This window comes from Lepidochelys kempii, chromosome 3 (assembly GCF_965140265.1).
Source record: "Lepidochelys kempii isolate rLepKem1 chromosome 3, rLepKem1.hap2, whole genome shotgun sequence".
NCBI lineage: Eukaryota > Metazoa > Chordata > Testudines > Cheloniidae > Lepidochelys > Lepidochelys kempii.
The window spans coordinates 91641458-91665853 of record NC_133258.1 but is presented as its reverse complement, the minus strand read 5'-3'; the positions used below and the strand labels follow the sequence as shown (position 1 = coordinate 91665853).

The 24396-nt window shown below is 40.7% G+C and overlaps 1 protein-coding gene across 1 annotated transcript in view; it reads left to right on the top strand.

Annotated features, from left to right (window-relative positions):
* The window catches only part of MAN1A1 (mannosidase alpha class 1A member 1), a 215514-nt gene that overhangs the window by 37844 nt on the left and 153274 nt on the right, over nt 1–24396 (top strand). The window contains exon 2 of the mRNA XM_073337170.1: nt 12842–12938. Within this exon, the coding sequence (XP_073193271.1) occupies nt 12842–12938 (97 nt within the window). The remainder of the gene's footprint in view (nt 1–12841; nt 12939–24396) is intronic.

Below are 24396 nucleotides of genomic sequence, written 5' to 3'. Positions count from 1 at the left end.
CCGCTGCTCGGTGGCCCCAGGCAGCTGCTGCCGCTGGCCCTGGCTCCCCCAGACTCCCCAGCTAAGATTTAGTGAGGGATATTTATTGTACAAGTCATGGAGAGGTCATGGGGCTGTGAATTTTTGTTTATTGCCTGTGGCCTGTCCATGACTTAATTAAAAATACCCATGACTAAATGCAGCCTAACTCATGGATATTAGCTAACTGCTGTAGTAGTAACTACAGTAGCACATTTTACTTTGCATCCAATGGGGGAGGGAATGATTAGGTTTTCTTATGAATTTTGCTAAGATTAGATTAGGGAAATGTGAATCAGTGAAAGATTTAGTTTTAAGTGCCGTCTTTTAAACCTCGGGATAAGGCATAATTTTAAAGTGAATAGAACAGATTTGGATTATGCAGTTTTCAAGCTTTTTTGTGTAAACATAATGTGTAATATAGGATTATCTGTAATAGCAATATTTGGAAAAAAGGATTAGGATTAGAATAAGAATTCCGAATGCTTGAGTGGTGGGGAGTATGGGCTAGTCTACACTGGCAACTACCACAGCAGCGCTTCAGCGTGCCTTGTGTGGCCGCAGCAGAGTGCTGGGAGAGAGCTCTCCCAGCGCGCTAAAGAAACCAGCGCTGGTGCACTGTCTGGACTGGCACTTTACAGCGCTGAAACCTGCTGCACTCAGGGGGGTGTTTTTTCACCCCCCTGAGCAAGAACGTTGCAGCGCTGGAAATTGCCAGTGTAGAGAAGCCTGTTAGTTGTGTTAAACACTTTCTAATGCTGTCTTCATACCAGTTTGACCAGGATATGGAATTGGCTAAGGGTGAGCTCTCCCTTTCCTATATTCTTGTAATGGAATCCGAGTTGATCTGATAGGTAGAATTGAAAACTGCATTTGTTTTTTTTTTAAGTCAATGTCAAGGTTCCTTCCCCACTCTGAACTCTAGGGTACAGATGTGGGAATCTGCATGAAAGACCCCCTAAGCTTATTCTTACCAGCTTAGGTTAAAAACTTCCCCAAGGTACAAACCTTGCCTTGTTCTGGAGCCCTGTGCTGCCACCACCAAGCATGTTAAACAAAGAACAGGGAAAGAGCCTGCTTGGAGACGTCTTTCCCCAAAATATCCCCCCAAATCCTACACCCCCTTTCCTGGGGAAGGCTTGATAAAAATCCTCACCAATTTGTACAGGTGAACACAGACCCAAACCCTTGGAGCTTAAGAACAATGAAAAAATCAATCAGGTTCTTAAAAGAAGAATTTTAATTAAAGAAAAGGTAAAAGAATCACCTCTGTAAAATCAGGATGGTAAATACCTTACAGGGCAATCAGATTCAAAATACAGAGAATCCCTCTAGGCAAAGCCTTAAGTTACAAAAAGACACAACAACAGGAATATACATTCCATCCAGTGCAGCTTATTTTACCAGCCATTAAACAAAAGGAAATCTAACGCATTTCTAGCTAGATTACTTTAAAAGGAGTTGTAAGGCTACATTCCTGATCTGTTCCCAGCAAAAGCATCAAACACAGACAGATCAACCCTTTGTCCGTCCGTCCCCTCCAGATTTGAAAGTACCTTGTCCTCTCATTGGTCATGTTAGGTCAGGTGCCAGCTCGGTTACCTTTGCTTCTTATCCCTTTACAGGTGAAAGGGTTTTGGCCAGGAGGGATTTTATAGCACTGTATACAGAAAGATGGTTACCCTTCCCTTTATTTTTCTGACAATCGACATTATATAAAACTGCATATTGCCTTTGAATACTGTAGGAAGTGAGGCAGTGATAAGTTTGGATCCAATTTTGGGTAAACCAGTTCCATATTCAGGGGGTTTTAAGCTTCTTCAGAGGCTAGCTAGGGAGGATGCTTCGATTTCCTCTGTAAAGCTTTGGAGGGAGGTTCAAAACACTGCTGCTTTGAGTTGATACTGATAACAGTACAAAGCCTAATCATTTAGGAGAAATCACAGTGTATTGGCTCTCTAATGGGTAAGGTTCGGCACCCTGATTTAAACCAGCCCATATGATTTCTAGCAATCTGGATTGTGATCTTCCTTGAATTGTGGACAATGATGTTGATTGGAGATGGTTCAGAGACGAGCCATATGAATGATTAAAGGATTGGAAATCATCCCTTACAGTGAGGGAGTCAAGGAGCTCTATCTATTTATCTTATCAAAGAGAAGGTTAAGGGGTGGCTTGATCACAGCCCAGAAGTACTTACATGGGGAACAGAAATTTGATAAGTGTTCTTCAATCTAGTAGACAAATATATAACAAGACACAATGGCTAGAAGTTGAAGTTAGACAAATTTAGATTAGGAAATAAGGCGCACATTTTAAGTATTGGTAATTAACCATTGGACAGCTTACTAAGGTTATGGTGGATTGCCCAGCATTGGAAACTTTGTAAAATCAGGATTGAATGCTTTTCTAAAAGGTGTGCTGTAGTTCAAAAAGGAATAAATTAGGGAAGCCTTATGGCCTGTTACGCAGGGTCAGACTAAATGATCGCAGTGGTCCCTTGTGGCCTTAAGAAATGTAAACTAAAAGTGGGGGATGGAGAGCATCTTGTAAATGAAATATTAAAGTTTGTAACAGAGGATTGTTTAGCCAGAAAATGTTTAGTAAAATTCCATTCTTAATGTCAGTGCCAGAAACCTTGCCAAATCCAAGACTTCATATGTGACTATCATCTGCTAAAGTGGTCAGACTTAAGGTAATTTTTTTGTTTAATGTATGTTGGAAGTAGAGCTACTACTTTGTAACACTAATGCAGTGATACTCAGACCTCAGTGGTTCAGGAGCCAATTTAGCTCAAATCAGCATTTCCCAAAAGAGCCACAGTATTGTGAATTCATTGTTTAATTTACTATAGTACCATATATTAATATTTAAACAGTATAACAGGAAATATTTAGGGGTGTGTGTGTATGCACAGCAGAATGAGCAAGTATTTTATCAACTACAATTGGTTAACATAGCAAACGCATCCTGACTGATTAATAACTTAAGTTGTTTAATAATCAGTGTTTTAATATCATGTGCTGCAAAGAGCCACAGGAGACACATTAAAGAACCACTTGCGACCCTATGCCTCAGTCTGAGTATCACTGACATTAATTTAATATTAATGGAAAATGGTACGACAATGATTTGAGGGGGGGAAAAAAGTGCACAAGAATTTTAAATTATTAAGCTCCAATAAACAAGACTTCTTGGCTAATTAAAAATACAAATTTGAGACTGATTTTTGTCTGTCTAGCATGTAGTGCTAACTAAAACGAGTCTATTAATCTACGGTATTTTGTCTCTTGTTCTCTGTACAACAAAAACAATATTAAGAAACTATAGGGGGCACAGTTGTCTACTCCATGTACATAAATATGCAAGTTCTAGCTGCGTAGTGTTACCTGGGTCTCCTGGAGGCTTCTGAAATCTAGAACACAATGAAGAGCACCAGAGGTCTGACAAACTATTTATAAGGGATGCTGCTTTATATACTACGTTGCATTAAAAAAAAAAAAAAAACTTGTATTGAGCTAAAGTTAAACTAAAAAGTGTCTGTAGAAAACTAATTGGAAATAAACTTGACTAAAAGTTTAATAGTCATAGCTAGCTGACAATAAGCAAAACAAATTGAAATTTTAAAGTGATATGGGAAAACATAGGAAAACGTTCTGTAAGTGTGGCATATACAACAAGAAAATGAGTAAGCTTGGCTGTTAGTGGTTTTGAACCCCTATCCATTTGTTCTGTTACTTACTTACTATAGGAGAAGCTCGTAGTTACCCTATATTTAAGTTGCCTAACACTGTCCATTATAAAGGATTTCTGCAACCTTTCTTTGAGAATCTCTCAGCTCCGTTATTTGCTACAGGTCTTTGATGTTCAGCACAGTTCATGGCCTGAGGCTAAAGAAGTGACTTTTCTTGTTCTGTGAAATTCCATTCAGATTTTACTGAGGAATAGTATGTTTAAAAATGGCTATTTCCTTTCTTTTGCTTGCCTTTTTTAGGAAATGGCAGCATGGATTCATTCAGAGGCCAGGCTTGCATCTGTGGCAGCACCACCAACACCTGCTGCCTGAGCAGTAGGGAGCTAGGTGAAGCTGCTGGAGGGAGGACGAGGGGGCTGATTGCACCCTGGACCCAGCACTCCTTGCACTTTGAGCACATTGCTAGACCTGTAGCTCTAGTAGCAGTCTCTGCTGTAATACTGCAGGTTTGAGGTTCAAACCTTGTTGATTCAGAAGGCTTGAGTAGGTTGTTAGCTGCACATACTTAACTTGATTTTGCTTTGAGTTTTTTAAAAACAAATCCATAAACTCAGGAAATTTCATACTCAATCTGTTAAAAGAATGCCAAGGTTGCAAAGCCAAGCAGTCAAAACTTAGGAAGTGGCAAATTTAGGGTGGCCTGTGCAGTCTTAATTTGACCCCCATACTGATACAGTTATTAATTACATGATGACATATTATCATTTTCTTTACAAGATTCCTGCACACTTTATTCACTTTACAGGATAGGTACACAAGGGGGCAGAATTGAAATTCCTCTACAAGTACCAGATTTATGGTTGCCCAATTCTCAAGTGTTTTTGCAACCTTTAAGTTACATTTAAAATAGTTTTTAGTATAATTATAACTATTCAGAATTTTGCTGTAATGGTACAATACTACTTTTTCAGTTTCTTAACTTTTTTTTGTTCCTTCTACATAAAGATAATCTGCTATTTCTGTTATCAGAGAGATCAGCATGGCTATGTAAAGCAGCAAATGTGAGTTGTCTTTGTAGGAGATTCCAGCTTTTCTCCCCGTGCAGAATTCTAGGTGCCCGGAAGTTGATGATTTTGTATAAAAAGAGACTATTATGAAATAGATATATAAATCTAGTAATGCAGCCACACCTATCTAGTCAGAATGCTGAAAGTATTACTGTATGATAGCCCAATCTGGGGGAAAAAAATTAGTTACAGCCTGTATAAAGGAATAGCTTCTTGTTCTCTTCAAGCATTAGTGGGACTTGACAATAGTAGTCAATCCTATGGTCACCTCAGGGAGTTTTCTACTTCTTGAAAAGTAATTTGATAGCATCAAAGTTTCTGTGGTAGAAATAAATGTTACCTTGTCTTTTGAGTATTGCCAGTATGAATCCCCTTCCTTGGTGTGAATGCACCTTGCATGCCTGAGCTCAGATATTTCTAGAGAGCAGTATCTCAGCTTGTGCACTCAACCAGCGTGTGACTTTTACCTGAAGACACACAAGGGGATACAGAAGAAGAAAAAAGAGCAAGTATACAGATGCAAATAAGTAGCCACATTGAGCGTTGTAGTTCTTTTCTTAAGATGTTGTCCTTTTATTGTTGACATGATTTTTAGAATAGCCCAATTAACCTATTAATGACATTAACTTGCAGGTTAAAAACTTACCCACTATAATATGTATCATATCAGACAGATAAGGAACATTGAGGTCTTTCATTTTTAAGTTTGAAAAGTTAGTTGGCTCTGCCACTAGCTAAGCATTCTATTAGCAATAATTTAAGGTTAACTTCAGCAGATGAACATTCTACTTGCTGCTGCAGAACTGCACTCAAATTTTCTCAATACCAATAAATATTAAACACTTGTGAAAGGAGCTTATTAAATATAAAAAATTGCTTATTAAATACAAAAATTTAAGTCCTCTTGTTAAAATATCTGTTTGGCTAGTTCAGTTTTGAATTCACTTCGAGGCAGTTTGATCTCTTCATTTTTTGCCAAGTATGCTTATTCTTTGACTTGATTAAACTGACGAATGTGTCTTTAATGATATTAAATGGTAACTTTTTACCTAGTTTTCTAAGCTGGTCTTTGTCACATACACTCAACTCTGCACAATGATTGTATCTGATTACTAAAAACTCATGAAGACCTGAAGAGCTCTTCGTAGCTCAAAAGCTTGTCTCTCTCACCAACAGAAGTTGGTCCAATAAAAGATATTACCTCCTCCACCTTGTCTCTCTTATATCTTGGGACCAACATGGCTGCAACAACACTGAAAACTAAAAATTCATGTTTATCACTGATTGATTTTAACATAAGGCATGATAAGTTAAGGCATTGTTAAGGCATGATAATATCACTCCTAATGCTAATCCTAATACAATCTTCCAGTTCATGTTCTGGTGTTTCCACATTTATTGATTAAAAGGAAGGCTCAACTGTTAAATTAAGCATTCCAGCTATAAAGACCATACTGCACTGTATTGTATTGTGTCGACTAATTCCATTTAACTGTAAGTTCCTCTGGGCCAGGGACTTGACTATTTGGTGCACTTCACCTATTGTACGTCTGTAACATATGTGCTTTTCTCTACTTGCTGAATGGCTCTACAGAAGACCACAAAAGCTAAGGTCTTTCTAAGGTCTTTTATTAACACAACCCAGCCTGTATCCTTGCAATATTTAGTAACCAGAAAGATAAGTATTCTGATTCTCTTCTGCTTCATTAGGAAAGTGTCTCCGTGAAACCAAATAAAAGACTTTTCTCTAAGCTGTCATGACATAATGACAAAACTCATCTGAACATCAGATGAAATAATTAGGATAAGTGCTTAGTACAGTCAAATTGTGATTCTTGTAAAATACAAGCAATATGCTGAAGTCTCTGTGGAGCATAATAAAAGTATCCTCGCCTTCCAGAAAACTGTTGTGAAGTATTCTGGGAAACCTTTCAGGGCAGAATTTGTTTCTGAGAAGAAAAATAATTGCTACTACTCTTTTCTGCTGTTGCTAGATAGAAGATACACTGTCTTGTACAAAATATGATGGATTCAATGGTCTGGCTAACAGACCTAGCCATTTTTCAATTATTTCAACACCAGTGGGTCAAATACCTCTGTTAGATAATATTTTATATCATATAAATACTCTTTGCTGTTTTGAAAAGGAAGGTGCTGAGCCCAGATGCAGAAAGTGAGCATCCTTCTTGATCAGCAGTTAAGAATCTGATATTCAGGGGTCAGGGCTGCTCTGTTTAAATGAAGTAGACAACTAGGATTCCTATTAAATCATGTTAATTATACTGTCATTATTTGATGGTTGTGTTGGTGTTTAAACTAAACTTTACAAACTCTATCTTTCTTCTTTAGCCAGCTTTCAGTCTAATATTTGGGTGATTTCAGTATACCTTGTTAAGTTTATCAAAATGTGTGGAGAGGGTAGAAAGTATTATCTAAATAAAGCACATTTCAGTCCATGTCAAAAGCAGAACTCATTGCAAAATGGGGTAGGGGGGAATCTTGCCCATTTTTGTGGAATTGAGTTGCCAAGTTTTGGTCAAAACAAATATTTGTCATGATCTGACCACAGGTGTATTAGAGAGTACAAGAATGTAGTGCTGATTAAGGTCCATAACTGGGTATTGAAGTGAGGATTATGTTTTCCCATCCCAAGGGTATAATTATAATATTGGGATATATATTGAAGATACAGATTACAGAAAAACAATTATTTTAAGTAACAAAATATACTGGTGTCTGCACTGGGTATATTCATTCTCCCTTCATCCTTCTGTAGCCACACTTTACTCTTAGAGCAATTTTACATGCTACAGAAGGGGAGGAAGGAGAATGGATATAGCCCAGTGCAGACCTCAGGGCTAGGGTAAGGAAACCTGAATAAACTAACTTTTGGTGTTCAGGAATTATGCTGCTCTCCCACCTGCTCCTCTGAAGTTGATTCCCACCACCACGTCCTCTTGCTCTGTAGCTGCAGGTGGTGTGGCCCTGCAGGAGTGTTTCTTCTAGAAGCTTGCTGGATTCTAGGGGAGGATGGAATAATAACTCAATGAAAAGCCAAAAAAAGACAGGAAGCAAATATCCATTCTCCTCTTGTTCATATTTATACCAATGTGGATGGTTTGGCTTTAAAAATGAAATAAAATGACAGTAAGTAAGGCCCTGTCTATGCTAAGGAAATTGAGTCCTATGCAAACCCTTAATGAAGACAGGCCTCCACTGCTGCAGTGCAACTTTACCTTGGTTCAGCCTGCTACAAACTGTTTTAGTCAGAAAATCCCCAAGAATAAAGATCAAATATTTCTCTTGGATGCAGGCATACAACTTTGAAGCCGGTGGGAATTGCAAACATTTAGGGAAGATCTACACTACGGGGTTAAGTCAACCTATGTTATACAACTCACGCTATGTGAATAATATAGCTGGAGTCGATGTAGCTTAGGTTGACTTATTGCAGTGTATGCACTGTGCTGGGTCGATGGGAGAGTTGACTTACCTTATGCTTCTCGTTCTGGTGGAGTACCAGAGTCGACGAGAGTGATCTGAGGTTGATTTAGCGGGTCTTTGTTGCAGCACTGATCCACGGTATGTGTAGATATACCCTTAGTGAGTGACAGAATTTTGAGGCTGTTAACTTGTCCAGCATTGCTAGTGTACTCCCGTAAATAGAAATTTCAACAGTTAACAAGCACCATCTGAAGAAGGTTTTATTGCCTTTGCTCATTATTGGATATAAGTGTAGACTTGATGGACGGTCAAGACACCGATCAGTATATAACATGCTCCCTTCAGTTTTTAACTCCTTTGTTCCATTTGTAGCCTATATGTCACCGGACACCATCTACAATAAAGGGTCATTAGGCAGTAGACAGATTAGCAACATTGACTCTGAATTCCCATATTGTTAGTCAAACATTTGAGGTTATTTGAATGTAGGTATACATGTAATGGTACTTTCACGCCCCTGTTAAAGAATGTATTCTGTGAGTTCAGAGTGGTGAAGTTGATTGTAAAATGAAATGTTAGATCACAAATGTGATTTGTGTCCAGTTCATTTTGCTGTTGGCATTACAAGAAATATATGCTTCAAATGAAGCTGGAGTTTGAGATTTGAGAGATACTGGAGACTAGTGTCAGTTTAAAAGTTCTGAATTATGTTAACTTCTTAGTGAATGCTCTATAATGATTCCACAAGATTGTAACTGATGCTGGCTGAAGCCTCGTGAAACATACTTTACAGGGAGATTTTTCTTTGTTTAAAACAGGGGTCGGCAACCTTTCAGAAGTGGTGTGCCGAGTCTTCATTTATTCACTTTAATTTAAGGTTTCGCGTGCCAGTAATACATTAACTTTTTTAGAAGGTCTCTTTCTATGAGTCTATATATTATATAACTAAACTATTGTCGTATGTAAGTAAACAAGGTTTTCAAAATGTTTAAGAAGCTTCATTTAAAATTAAATTAAAATGCTGATCTTACGCTGCCAGCCCGCTGCCAGCCTGGGGTTCCGTTCACCTAGGCTGGCAGCAGGCTGAGCGGGGTCTGCGGCCGGGACGCGGGGCTCGCGGCCGGGCCGGGACGCGGGGCTCGCGGCCACTCAGCCCAGTGTTGGTCTGGGGTTCAGTCTGCCGCCTCCTGCCAGCCAGGGTTCCGGCTGCTGTCCCCGCTCAGCCTGCTGCCAGTTTGGGATCCCGGCCCTGCCCACACAGAGTGGGTACCTACCTTCTCCCTGATTCTAGCCCAGTCTCTTCCTCTCTCTCTGCACTGAGCTGAGGATGGAAGTGCACTGAGCACAGGGCTGGAGGTAAAGGAGCAGGCTGGGGGTTGGGGTGCAGGGGGGGAAGTGTGGGGGTCAGGGCGGAGGGCTGGGTGTGTGTGTGTGTGTCGGGGGGGAGGGAGGTGCGGGGGTCAGGGCAGAGGGCTGGGTGTGTGTGTGTGTGTGTCGGGGGGGAGGGAGGTGCGGGGGTCAGGGCAGAGGGCTGGGTGTGTGTGTGTGGGGGGGGAGGTGCGGGGGTCAGGGCGGAGGGCTGGGTGTGTGTGGGGGGGGGAGGTGCGGGGGTCAGGGCGGAGGGCTGGGTGTGTGTGTGTGGGGGGGGGAGGTGCGGGGGTCAGGGCGGAGGGCTGGGTGTGTGTGTGGGGGGGGGGGAGGTGCGGGGGTCAGGGCGGAGGGCTGGGTGTGTGTGTGGGGGGGGGAGGTGCGGGGGTCAGGGCGGAGGGCTGGGTGTGTGTGTGGGGGGGGGGGAGGTGCGGGGGTCAGGGCGGAGGGCTGGGTGTGTGTGTGTGGGGATGGGAGGTGCGGGGGTCAGGGCGGAGGGCTGGGTGTGTGTGTAGGGGGGAGGTGCGGGGGTCGGGGGGTGTGGGCTGGGGGGCTCACAGCCCCCTGTCCAGAGCGGCTCACAGCAGGGGCCTGGAGGGGATATACCCTGACTCCACCCCCCACTCCCGCCCCCACTTCCTCCTCAGAGTAGTGAGCGTGCTAGGGCTCTGCTTCTCCTCCTCCCGTACAAGGGCCATCAGCTGATTGGCGGCAGGGAGGAAGAGGAGGAGGGGCAGGAACCCCGAATGCTGGGGTAATAGGCAGGGGAGGAGGGAGCTTGCCTGCTTTGCAGCAGCAGCCAACAGAATCAAGCTTCTTCGACCTGGCCGGGGGAGCAAAGAAGAGCCAGCTGAGTCAGGCAGTATTTTTAATGGCACGCTGCTGCCTTCCAGGGTCCTGGCCTGGGTTCGGCAGCGGTCTGAGCGGGGCCGGTGGCTGGGACCTGGCAGGCAGCAGCGTGCCATAGGTTGCTGACCCCTGGTTTAAAACTAGATTGTGAAAAAAATTATTGGTTAACATACTTTCTGGTTTACATATATGCAGAGCAGCTCGGGGGGGATAAAAATATCTTGCTGCCTCTTGACTTAATATTTCACAGGAGTATTTGTTATGAAAAGGTTATTTGAGAGGTATAAATAGACATCCATCTTAATGGCTTGCTAACTGTGAAACATTTAGCTTTGTAGGTTTCAGAGTAGCAGCTGTGTTAGTCTGTATTCGCAAAAACAAAATGAGTACTTGTGGCACCTTAGAGACTAACATATTTATTTGAGCATAAGATTTCGTGAGCTACAGCTCACTTCATCGGACTTCACCGATGAAGTGAGCTGTAGCTCACGAAAGCTTATGCTCAGATAAATTAGTCTCTAAGGTGCCACAAGTACTCATTTTCTTTTCACTTAGCTTTGTCGGAGCTGTTGCCCCCCACCACCCCAGAAGAGGGCACTGTGTGTGTTGAGGAGCAACCTTGTTGCCATCCCTTTATCAAGCTCTGTCCTATTGACATAGGCCTCCCTCCTCCTCCTCCTCCTCCTCATTTACGCAGGAGTTTCCTTCCAGGACTGAATCCAACTTGCTGGAAGATGGGTATTCAGATAAGCGGGGTGGGCATAGGGACCCAGCCTAACTAGAGAGTGGTGATGGGTCCTCACCAGTCCAGCAGACTTGTGTAGATGGAGCCATTCTGAAGGTCTGGGATTAGGAGGTAGCACTGTCCAGCAAGGGGGTCACTACTCCCGGGGTCCAGAGTTCTGCTCTCTGTTTGCAGAGTTTCTGCTTGGTCTCCCCAGCAGAGAAGGTCAACTGCTAGTTGGTGGCTGCTGCAGCAGTGAGGTAGCAAGACTGGCAAGGAGCCTTGTTCCAGCAGTTGAGACGCGCTCTCATAGCCCCATCCACTTCTGCCAGACAAAACCCGCTCCTGACACCAGTCCTTCAGTGTGGCCCCATCAGGTACTAGTGTCTGTTCGACAGCCTTGTCATGTGCTCTCCATCTGGGGGGCACATCCCACGTTTTACAAACCTCCGCTTCAGTACATTCCAGAGAAGCATCATGGTCTGGCTAGGTGTGGTTTAGTGTTCATATATATAGGTTCTGTGGCTCTGAGAAAACAACACACTTGAAGAAATATTCTGTTCAGGTGACGACGTGTTTTAGAGGTTGTGTCCACTTAAAATGCTACAGCTGAACCAGTGTAGATGCTACCTATGCTGACAGGAGGACTTATCCTGTTGGTGTAGGTCATCCCCTTCTCCAAGAGGCAATAGCTAGGTCGACATAAAAATTCTTCTGTCGCTCTAATGCTGTCTATACCTGGGCTGAGGCTGGTTTAAGTACACCACTCAGACATGGATTTTTATTTATTTTATTTATTTATTTTTGCGCCCCGGACTAGTGTGGTTAAATGGCTCTAATTTGCTGGTGTAGCTCAGGCCTTAGTAATCTTCCCTTGAGGTAATGGAATTCCTCAAAATGAGTTTAGTACTTTCAGAGACCAACATACCTATTGATATGGGTATATATTTGCATTAGTGTGAATGTTCAATTATAGAAAGAAAGCATTGGCTACTGCCGCTAAATGACATCCAGAAGCAGCAAAGTATTTAGTATGACACTGCCTCTCTCCATTCACTGTTGCAAATTATAGTAATTTTAAAATATCAACATATCTTCTCAAATGAAGCAGCGAGCAGCTATGGTAGCGATATCAATTTTCCCCCCACGTATTTTGCCTAACCCGCTTCAGCTGATGTTACTTGTACGGATCTTGAACCAGCTGGTTTGTATCCAAGCCACAATCTCTTTGCCAGATATTGAAAACTACTCTTAATCTTTGCCAAATTTTGACCTGTTAAAAATTGCGCTCTCCTGCTCCAGGAGAATGCATGTCAGACTGTCTTCAAAGTAATATTTACTTGTCTTGGTTCCAGCCATTTACCCAAGGAAAATTCTTAACTGAATTAATATACTGTGTATATATCAAATTTCATCTTGATGAGAATTAATTGGTCTCTATTGTAAATTTGAGGATTTAATTGAAATGGAACCTCTAGTATAACCATAGTATCGCATCAGTAACACAGTGCTGTTAAATTGTTGTTTGATGAAATATCTTACACTTCTAATACATACAACCATAATTCAATGCGTAAATAAATTCAACACTTCTTGAAAATACAGTATATTCTCAGTATTTACTGTTATGTTTTCTTGTTAAATCAACATTATAATCCTGCTTTCATTTCCCTCCAGATGATGAAACATTCCTGGGATAATTATAAGCGTTACGCTTGGGGATTAAATGAACTGAAACCCATATCTAAGCAAGGACATTCAAGCAATTTATTTGGTGAGTAGTTTGTGCTTTTGTACTTAGTGACATGTATGTTAGGACAGTAAATCAGTTGAGGAGATTACAGTGGTGACACACGTGCTCTTCCCACCTGTTGTGATACTGATGTTTTTTGCATAGCATGTTTTGTATAGTAGTTAACAGACTCAGGTGACAGCTGCATTGCCTTGTCACAAGTTATGTCATCTTGCTCCTCTGAATGAAGATAATGAAGCATATCGGCGCTATACCATATGTAGGTAATTGCACTGTATTACACTACTCTGATTCAGATCACTTTGTCACTTCACACGGTAAAAACAAAAAATAAAAATTAAATGCTAGACCAGGGATGTAGCTACCACTTCCATGGAAGTGCAAAAGTGGAACTTTCACAAGTATCTTCTGGCGAGGAGTGAGTGACCTGTTAATTGACTTGAAATGGAGAAAATCTTTAACTGGTTTTCTCTTCTGTGAGATGGCCTATAGTTGTACCCATAAATGTTGCAAGAGATATAGCTATAAATTAGTGTTAAACATTTCTTCAGCCTGAAATTAGCTTGAAAAAGTTACAGCTGTATTGGAAGAAGAATGTGGACAGAAGACTAACGTAATGCATTTTAGAAATATCTTTTAAATTTAGAAATGGTGCAGAACTGAAAAGAAGAGCAGCAGCTAAAGGGGAGGTTGAGTGGAGAACACTGCTTCCTTATGCACAGATTAATGTTGGCTTAAACCTTGTACAACAGGAAAAAACCTGAAAATTGCTCATTAGAATATAGAAACTATTGTTAGCCTTCATTATTCTAGAAATAGTAAAAGTGAACTAATTTCCTGATGCCCGCAAGATGATGCATAGCTTTGATTTATTAGAAAGATACAAAAATATGTGAAGCTATGTGCATGTGTATGGTATGTAAAAATAGGACATTTATATTTTGCTTGAAATGGGAGAAGAGATGAAAAATTGTATTATCTTTGGATGACCCTCCTAAAACAGCCTAAGTGCAGCATTTAGCAAATCCTCAAGAATTAAGTATTCTAGTGCAACATTTCCAGAAGTTCAGGTTTTACTCCCCTCAGGATTCAAAGATCATGAGTGTGTGTGTGTGTGTGAGAGGGGAGGAATGGGGTGGTGGGAAGGGGGTGAGAACATAAGAATGTCCATAACGGGTCAGACCAGTGGTCCGGCTAGCCCAGTACCCTTTTTTCTGACAGTGGCCAGGGCAATTGAGTGATCCATCTTCTGGTGTCCAGTCCCAGCATCTGGGAGTAAGAAACTTAGGGACACCCAGAGCATGGGGTTGCATCTCTGATGATCTTGGTAAATTGCCATTGATAAACTTCTCCTCCGTGAACTTATCTAATTCTTCTTTGAACTCTGTTATACTTCTGGCCTTCACAACACCCCATGGCAACGAGTTCCACAGGTTGACTGCGCGTTGTGTGAAGATGTATTTCCTTCTGTTATGTGAAGAGGTAAAAAATAACACTTCCCTATTCACTTTCTACACCCCATTTATGGTTTTATAGACACCTATCATATCTTCCCTTTGTTCACCTTGGAAAAGAGACCACTGTCCCAGTTTTTGTATCTCTCCTCATCTGGAAGCTGTTCCATACCCCTAATAATTTTTGTTGCCCTGCTCTGTACCTTTTCCATTTCTAATATCTGTTTTTTGAAATGGGGAAACCAGAACTGTATGTGGTATTCAAGGTGTGGGCGTACCATGGATTTATATAGTGGCATTATATATTCTGTCTTCTCAATCCCTTTCTTAATGGTTCCTAACATTCTGTTAGCTTTTTTGGCTGCCACTGCACATTTTGAGGAGATTTTTTCAGAGAACTGTCTACAATGACTCCAAGATCTTTCTTGAGTGGTAACAGCTAATTTAGACCCCATCATTTTGTGGGTATAGCTGAGATTGTTTTCCAATGTGCATTACTTTGCATTTATCAACATTGAATTTCATCTGCTATTTTGGTGTCGTCCAGTCACCCACTACTGTGAAAACTCTTTGCAGCTGTTCATAGCCTGCTTTGGACTTCACTATCTTGAGTAATTTTGTGTCTGCAAATTTTGCCATCTCACTGTTTATCCCTTTTTCCAGATCATTTATGAATATGTCTAATAGCACAGGTCCCAGTAGAGACCCCTGGGGGACACCACTATTTACTTCTCTCCCTTCTGAAAACTGACCATTTATTCCTACCCTTTTTCCTGTCTTTTAACCAATTACCAATCCACGCGAGGACCTTCCCTCTTATTCCATGACTGCTTATTTTGCTTAAGAGCCTTTGGTGAAGGACCTTATACTCGGACTTTCAGAAAACCTTTGACACTATCTGCACTGGATCACCTTTGTCCACGTTTGTTTGACCCTCTCAAAGAATTCTAATAGATTTGGTGAGGCATGATTTCCCTTCACAAAAGTCATGTTGACTCTTCGCCAATAAATAATGTTAATCTGTTTGTGTGATGATTTTCTTCTTTACTATAGCTTTAACCAATTTGCCTGAAAGTTAAGCTTACCGGCCTGTAATTGCCAGATGGCATCTGGAGCCTTTTAAAAAAATTGGTGTTACATTATGTATCTTCCTGTTACCTGGTACAGAGGCTGACTTAAGTGATCGGTGATATACCACAGCTAGTAGTTCTACAATTGCATACTTCGGTTCCATCAGGACTTTTGCATGAATACCATCTGGTCGTGGTGAGTTAGTACTTTTCAGGTTATCAGTTTGTTCCAAAACTTCGTCTATTGATGCCTTAATCTGGGACAGTTACTCAGATTTGTCACCTAAAAATGGCTCAGGTGTGGGAATCTCCCTCCCATCCTCCTGTAGTGAAGATTGATCAAAGGCTTCGTTTAGCTTCTCTGCAACAGCTTTGTCTTTCTAGACTGCTCCTTTGGCACCTCCATCATCCAGTGGCCTCACTGAGTGTTTGACAGGCTTCCTGCTTCTCATATACTTCAAGTATTTTTTGCTGTTTAGTTTTTGTCTTTCGCTAGTTGCTCTTCAAATTCTTTATTGGCCTTTATAATTATACTTGACTTGCCAGAGTTTATGCTGCTTTCTATTTTCTTCAGTAGGATTTGACTTCCAATATTTAAATTTTCTTTTGTCTCTAACTTCCTCTTTTTACTTTGTTTAGCCATTGCATTTTTTTGATCCTCTTACTGTGTTGTTTAATTTTGGGTATACATGTAATTTGAGCCTCAATTATGGTGTTTTGTAATAGTTTCCATGCAGTTGGGTGGCATTTCACTCTTGTCACTGTTCCTTTTAATTTCTGTTTTTAACTAGTGTCCTCATATTTGTGTCGTTACCCTTTTTGAAGTTAAATGCTACTGTGGGAGCTGCTTTGGTATATTTTAAATGTTAAATTTAGTTACGCTATTGTTATTACTGAGTGGTTCAGCTATATTCACCTCTTGTGTGCCACTTAAGACTAAATCAAAAAATGCCTCTCTCCTTGTGAGTTCCAGAACTAGCTGCTCCAGAAGCAGTTATTAATAGTGTCTAGCAATTTTATTTGTGCATCCCATCCTGGGCTGACATGTACCTAGTCAATACGGGGACAGTTGAAATCCCTCACTATTACTGAGTTTTCTATTTTTATAGCTTCTCATCTCCCTGAGCATTTCGTAATAACTTTCATCCACCTAGTCAGGTGGTTGGTAGTATATTCCTATTATACTCAAGCATGGAATTTCTATCCATAGAAATTCCATGGTACAGTTTGATTCATTTAAGATTTTTACTGAATTTGACTCTATATGCATGCTTTCATTTATAGTGCCACTCCCCCACCAGAACAACCTACTCTGTCATTCACATATATTTTGTCCCAATATCATCATACCATCAGGTTTCTGTGATGCCTACTATATCAATATCCTCGTTTAATACCAGGCACGCAAGTTCACCCATCTTAGTATTTAGATTTCTAGCATTTGTATATAAGCAGTTATAAAATGTATCAATATATAGTGGTCTGCCTTCATGTGATGTGATCTTTCTGTTTCTCTTCAGCTACTACCTGTATTTTATCAGTTTCTATCCTATCCTTTTTAATAGGATATAGAGAATCCCCATTAAAAGATCCTCCCCTAAGGGATGTCTCTGTCCCAAAAAGTGTGCTCCTCTGCACTTGTCAGCTTCCCCGACCCCCCTTAGTTTAAAAAAACTCCTCTGTAACCTTCTTAATTTTACATGTCAGCTATCTGGTTCTGTTTTGGTTTAGGTGGAGCCCATCCTTCCTATATAGGCTCCTCCTTTCCCAAAAATATTCCTCAATTCCTAATAATCCTAAAAACTTCCTCACTATGTCATAGTTTCATCTGCATGTTGAGATCCTGCAGTTCTGTCTGTCTAATTGGACACATGCATGGAACTGGAAGCATTTTGGAGAATGCTACCATGGAGGTCCTAGGCTTTAATCTCATATCTAGCAACCTAAATTTGGACTCCATGTCTCAAGAGATCAGCAACCTTTGCACCTAGCAGGCAGTTTACCTCCATGAGGGTCTCCAGGTGATTACAAACAGTTATTTATATTTCCTATGATCTCCCATTACTATTACCAATCTTCCTAATAACTGGGGTCCCCTCATCCAGAGGGGTGTCCTCAGTGTGAGAGGGTACTATGACATCATCTGGAAGGAGAGTCTCAACTATGGGATCATTTCCTTCCACTCCACTTTGATGTTCTCCAATTAGAATTTTTTCCTCCTCAACAGCACAGAGGCTGTCAGAGTAGGGGTCGGACTTCTCCACTTTGTCCCAGAAAGTCTTTCTTCCTTAGCTCCTCCAGTTCAGCCACTCTGGCCTCAAGAGCTCCTGCGTGGTCTTTGAGGGCCATGACTGCTTGCACCAAATGCACACACATGCCACTTGCCAACATATGTGAGTGAAAAGAGAAATTGGAAGCTATCCAAGTGTCAGCAGTGCAACAGTATCTGAGGGTATGTCTTCATTGCAGAGTCAGCCCAGACTCTTAGGTTTTTAGCTCAACCGCATCCACATACAAAAACCTCTATCTGGGTTTGGAGGTGCATTTAAGCCTAAACTGGAATCCACCCACTTTCCAGTGAGGACACAGACAAAAATCACTCAAATGCTGATAGTCTTCCATTGCTATTCCTGAAGAACAGACAAATTCTTCTGCAATTGACAATACTAACTGTGAAAGAATCCTAGTTTCTCAGCACAAAGAAGGATGGAATATGCCCCCAGAGACACATGTAGGTGAATGAAGAACCAGTGAGGACACAGTAACACAGATATGACTTAGATGTAGGGTTGCTCATGTCCAGTCTAGACTAACCAGGGTGCTCACAGCTGGGTACTGATCACGTAGGTTAACTCTGCTGTGAAGGCATATACTGAGTTTGCAAGGAGCCAGGAACAGTAGCTGAAGTATGAACTTATTCATTTCAGTGGGTGCTAATTCAGATGTCAAATAATAATTTAAATGTCAACAGTTAACTATTTCACTGCTTATCAAAGCATGTAAGAAAAGAGGATGTGTCATTATGAAGACGATTATTTTTTGGATAGGCCTAGAAATGCACAAGGTTTCCAGAGGGGCATGATTTGTTCCCTTTTCCTGAAGGGAGGTCTGCTGCTTTCGAAAGTGTGGGAAACGTTATTGTAGTCTCTAAATTTATGAGAACAGTGGCACCTTAAAGACTAACAGATTTATTTGGGCGTAAACCTTGTGGGTAAGAAACCTTCAGATCTGAAGAAGTGGGTGTTCTACCCACAAAAGCTTATGCCCAAATAAATCTGTTAGTCTTTAAGGTGCCACCAGACTCCTCATTGTTTTTGTGGACACAGACTAACATGGCTACCCTTCTGATAAATTTATGAGAACACTGTTTTTTTTTCCGTTTCAGTTAATTGCTGTTTGAAAAGTTTAATATTTGATTTGACTAAAATAGTTAAATGAAATAGTTTAAAATGTTACCTGGGTCTAATTTTAAATCCCTGTTTTTCTGATGTACATAAAACAGAAGTGAAATTTCACCTTTACTAATTGATTCAGGATGGATCCCTTTTCAGTAAATTCTGATAAGGGGCTATAATGCAATTTATCCACTGTTGTCATTTTGCATCCAGTATAAGTTGTTCCAGTACTCAGATAGTATAATCTGTCATCTGAAAACCGGAGACCAGTAGTTTAATAAGAAATAGCCATAAAATCATAAGAACAAGATGTCTAAGTAGGGGTTGTAATCCTTCATAACATCAGACAGACATGCAGAAAAATTATTAAAGATGTACTGTACTTTGAAATTTTTCTTATCTGTGGTTATAGCATTAGCAAAGGTCATGCTAGACATTCTTCACTGTGGAACAAGTGAGGTGTTATACTTAACCTTTACTTTTATGTGTCAAGGAAGAATAACAGCTATATTGTTGCTTGAAGTTTGACAATGATGGACAGATCACTTTGCTAATTATGCTTGTGGATATAATAGTGCAAGATTTAGATCTGAGTGGCTGGTGCAAACTACTCGTGAGACTAATAAACAAGAAAAAAAATTGAACATATCCCACTTAAAATGGCCACCATAAAAATTAAAGCTCTGGAGACCAATGAATCTGTGTGAAATGTAGCCGTTTTAGTCAATGTAGCCTGTGATAAACAGGATGAGAAAATGAACCTGGTACCAAAAATAGTGCGTGGGTCTCTAATACTGGGAAAAATTTCAGAGACCTATGAAAGCACTGAAGAAATCATGGAGCAGATAATGCGTTACCACATTGTCATGTGGTTCTGTTGTACCAATAAAATAAAAACCAGCAGGATCTTATTAAAGGGAAAAAGGCAAAATACCACATTTATTGTGAATACAGAAAGGATCATAGTAAGCAGTTAGTTATAGTTATAACATTCCATTCAATCTCAAATTTATTCTCACATTCATTCATTCATACAAACATACACACACACACACACACAGGTTCTGCAAGGTTGTTATCATAGTTACCAGCCTTAGAGTTGCTCATGCCAAGTCACTGGCCAGGTGGCCTGGACATGAGGAGGGAGCAGGGCCTTGTCAGATGCTCATCTGATGCTCCTGGAAGTTGGTTTGCAGAATCAGACCCCAAAGTTCTCACTTTTTAGAGTCTCTTTTTATAGGAATTTCTTCCTATGCCAGTCTATGGGAATTGCTTCATCATGCTGTTGCTGACTCAATCAGCAGATAGCACATTCCTGACGGCTCCAAGATGTTATCTTGTTCTTTGGTTCTCCCATTCTTGAGGCTGTTGGGTGGATTCCTCCGGGTGGGGTCCTCTGGTTATTTCCACTTGACACCTTCTTCAGCCGATGGACACTGGATTCTTAGGCTGGCACCTCCCTGATCATTCAGTTATTATCCACACCAAGCATCCATCCACATACATCCTCTATCTCTATTTTAATCACAATGGTTAATACAACAAAAGGGTGGGGAGTCTCTGGGTGCTGTTTCTGTTGTTAGAGTATTGCTTTGAGTCTCTCTCTCTTGTGAATTGCTTTGAGAACAGACTCTGTCTTAGAATGTACTAACACAGTTAGCAGCTTGCAAGTTTCACACATAGAGGGAGAGAAACAGTACCAAAAACCAAGAGACCTCTTAATTAGTAATACCCTGGAATTTAAACTCTGGGGAATCAAACTCATTTGTGATTTTAATACAGAACTTCTTTAATATGATCCAACATAATCCCCCTTTTGACACTAAGATTTATAATAGTCAGTGTCACTTTCTATGTAGCCTATTCAAGAGAAAGTACTGTGAGGCAATTTGAGTTTGTGATTCCAATTCATGCCACATACATGATCCTGGTGATGTATCTTTACTACAAGGTTCTGGGGCAACAGGCAAGGTGAGGCACACCCACTTTTGAGGAGTCCATTCGGTACAACCTCTAGTGTCCAATAGCTTCCCTCCCTCCCCAGCCCACTGGCTCAAGGTCCAGGGTAGCCAAAAGGATCCCATGTGTAATATGGGGAGTGGGTTAACCTTCAATACCTTTGCTTCCAGGGACTGTTGGTGTGCAATTTTGACAACAATTTCTCCCATTAACAAGTCTGGTTTACAATAGTGGAAACATATTGCATCCATTCATATTGATAAGTGTCAAACAATGATCTCTTTCTTTTTTAACAAATGCATCAAACCCTTAATATTTCCCAATATGACCCAGAACATTTTGTGTTCCAAAGTAGCTAGTGCAAGTATCTGCATTTCAGTGCATCCCATAGCTATGGCTGTGTAGTTTCCTATTTCTAATATTTTTTTTTTTCTTATGGATAAGCCATGTGGTAGTATTAAGCCATTACTAAAGATTCCATTGGCCGTTTAGGTTACCCAGACCAATTTGGACCAAGTCTACATTGGCATGTACTTGTTTTTGTATCAGGCTGTCCTGTAGCTGGGACAGAAAGCTTAATTTATTTTTAAGTTCCTGCAGGTCTTCAGTATTTTTTTTTTTTAAACACACAACAGTGCTAGCAACAACACAAAACACAAGACAAAACATAGAACACAGAACACAGAACACAATTTCTATTGTGACAGTAGATTCATGGTATTGGGTTGCTTTTCAGCTGGCATCAGCTTTTCCTGATTTTCTGAAAGACAAAAAGAACATGTTTCTACCCCTTTTGGGGTGGCAGATTATTGCTTAAAATATTTCTTTTACAAATACCCTTGCTGATTGCAGGCAAAACAGAGAAATTGCCCCCATATTTTCCTGTTTTTGTTCTATAGGCAGGCCAGGTTTCAAAGGCTTTTATCTTTTAAGGGTTATGGGGAAATTATCCCACTGTTTAGTCATTAAATCCCTGAGTTTTCCTTCTTATACAGCAGACCAAGTTTATAATGTTTTTTCTGCTGTGTTAAGCTTTAAGTTTTATTTACAGGTAATAACTGAGAAGCATCATTACCATACGACCTTAAAGGATTTTTCCAAAAATCATACACACTATACGTTGTTACAGGGATACTTATTATCATTAAATTTATTAAAATTATCTTGTTATCCCATGCCTTTTATTTAGACAATTTGTTTGCTGACCAGGTATGTCCTTTATCTGCAGCTCCTTTGTGCTGCTAGTTCTTTCCTTCCTTTATCATTTAGGTAATTTGCATTTTCACAGAAACTTCCTGCTTTTGGATTTAAAGCCATCAGCAGCTCAGAGACTCTATCTTAAAAGGGACACAATCAACTTTCACCAGAGTTTTGATTACTTTTAACTTCTGCTTCCAAAACACACAGCAATCTGAAAAAGAAAACCCAACCTATTGTGGCTCCCTTTGGAGCCCTAATAGCATTTTAATTAAGTAGCATGGTATGTTTGCATTTCTTTTGCCCCTTCTACAATATACCCTGCACATGTTCTGGGGCAAATGCACATTCCTTCCATAGTTTAACTTCTATAACATTATCCAGATCCATTTTTACATAAGGTGTCACTATTTCTTTTTTTTGCTTACAGAGTTTTCATGTACCTTTATCAAAGTGACAGTCTGATTACTCAGAGCCATTTTAAGACTCAGTGTTTCTAACATTGCTCCTTTTTGTTTTGTGCACCTCACCCCTGCTGTTGCTTCAGAGAGGCACTGTCTTTTTTAATTTTTTTTTTTTACTACAACTCTCATCTGCTATTTTGTTACAAAAACAAACAAACAAAAAGAATCCAAAATTTTTTTTTTATATATTCTCCTGATTTTGACTGCCCTGCTGCAGCCACAACTTAAAAACATTTTAAATTTTGTAAAGCATTGAGTTACCTTTTAAGGGTTAAATGCCAAATCCCAAAGCCAAACAACACTAATTACCTGTGTCTAGCAAAAAGGTCTGTCAGTTTTGCAACTTTGAATTAAAGAGTCAAATGGATTTTTAGTGGCATTATTTAAAACAAAAACAAAACTAACTGGTCCTTAGAACTTTACATATTTACACACACACAGACAGATACATACACATTTTCTTTTCCTTAACATCCCTTCCACACTGCTCTGTTTTTTACATCTTACATTCCCTTTATACATTTGAGGCAGTTAAGTTCCAATAGAACCCTCTTATGTTCTTTTAGCAAATTTGACTAAATTGTCCAGTCAAATGATTTTAATCAGTTTATTTTTGCCTGGCTAATTTACAGACATTCCTTTGGAAAAGGGCCAATTTTTCTTTCAGAATGGCTGCAAAGAAACCAAGAATGCTCTAACACTTTTCCTTTTTAACATTTTCGGTTAAAAGCTGTTTGGGTGAAATACAAAGTTTAACTGCTTAATTCCCTCCAGCCTCTGCAGAGTTAACTTTTTTTTTTTTTTTTACTCTCTTTTCTCTTTGTAATTATGCCTGGGGGTGCCCTACATAGGACCTTCTCCCCCTTTACCTGCCTCCCTCCAGCCTCTGCAGAGTTAACTTTTTCACTCTTTTTGTATTCCTGGAGTGCCTCTTTCACTATTTTCAGCTGGCTTTGGATATTTGTAGCCAGCACCTTCCTATTGTCTGCTCCCTTTTCCATTTGTGCCTTTTCCTCTTTACATGAAAACAAGCGGAGAGAAGAATCCTTACATGCCTCCCACAACAACCAAATTGCTGCTGCATCTCTTTTGGCAGCACTAGAAGGTTTGTATATGAGGATATACTGAGCCAATCTATCCTCTAGGTCCGAAATAGTGCAGACATCAGCTAGGGCTTGTTTAGTCCAAGGACTGTGCCCAAATTTTTGAAGGATTTGTTTAAAAGGTGTAATTTCTTTAACAAAAGGTGAGGTTGGAGTTCCTTCTGACTCCATTCCTCCCTCTAGTACTGGCTTACCCTGTTTTCTTTTAAACATCTTAACATGGATATTTCAATCTCTTTGTCACTGCTGGTATTACTTAGCAAGTGACACAGCCTAGATTCTGAAATCATAGCTTAATCTATGCGTTTTTCCCCTGCTACCTTCCCGGAGGCCAGCAGGTCCCCTGCTACCCTCCCAGAGGCCAGCAGGTCCAGTTAACCTATTTCTCCCTGCTACCTTCTCGGAGGCCAGCAGGTCTGGTTAACCTGTTTCTCCCTGCTACCTTCTCGGAGGCCAGCAGGTCCGGTTAACCTGTTCTTCCCTGCTACCTTCTCGGAGGCCAGCAGGTCCGGTTAACCTGTTCTTCCCTGCTACCTTCTCGGAGGCCAGCAGGTCCGGTTAGCCTGTTCTTCCCTGCTACCCTCTCGGAGGCCAGCAGGTCCCCTGCTACCTTCTCGGAGGCCAGCAGGTCTGGTTTAATCTGTTTTCCCTACTACCTTCTCGGAGGCCAGCAGGTCCCCTGCTACCTTCTCAGAGGCCAGCAGGTCTGGTTTAATCTGTTTTTCCGGCTACCTTCTCGGAGGCCAGCAGGTCCCCTGCTACCTTCTCGGAGGCCAGCAGGTCTGGTTTAACCTAATAGAAATGCCTAGCTCACTAGAGCTGGCGGTGTGCACACCA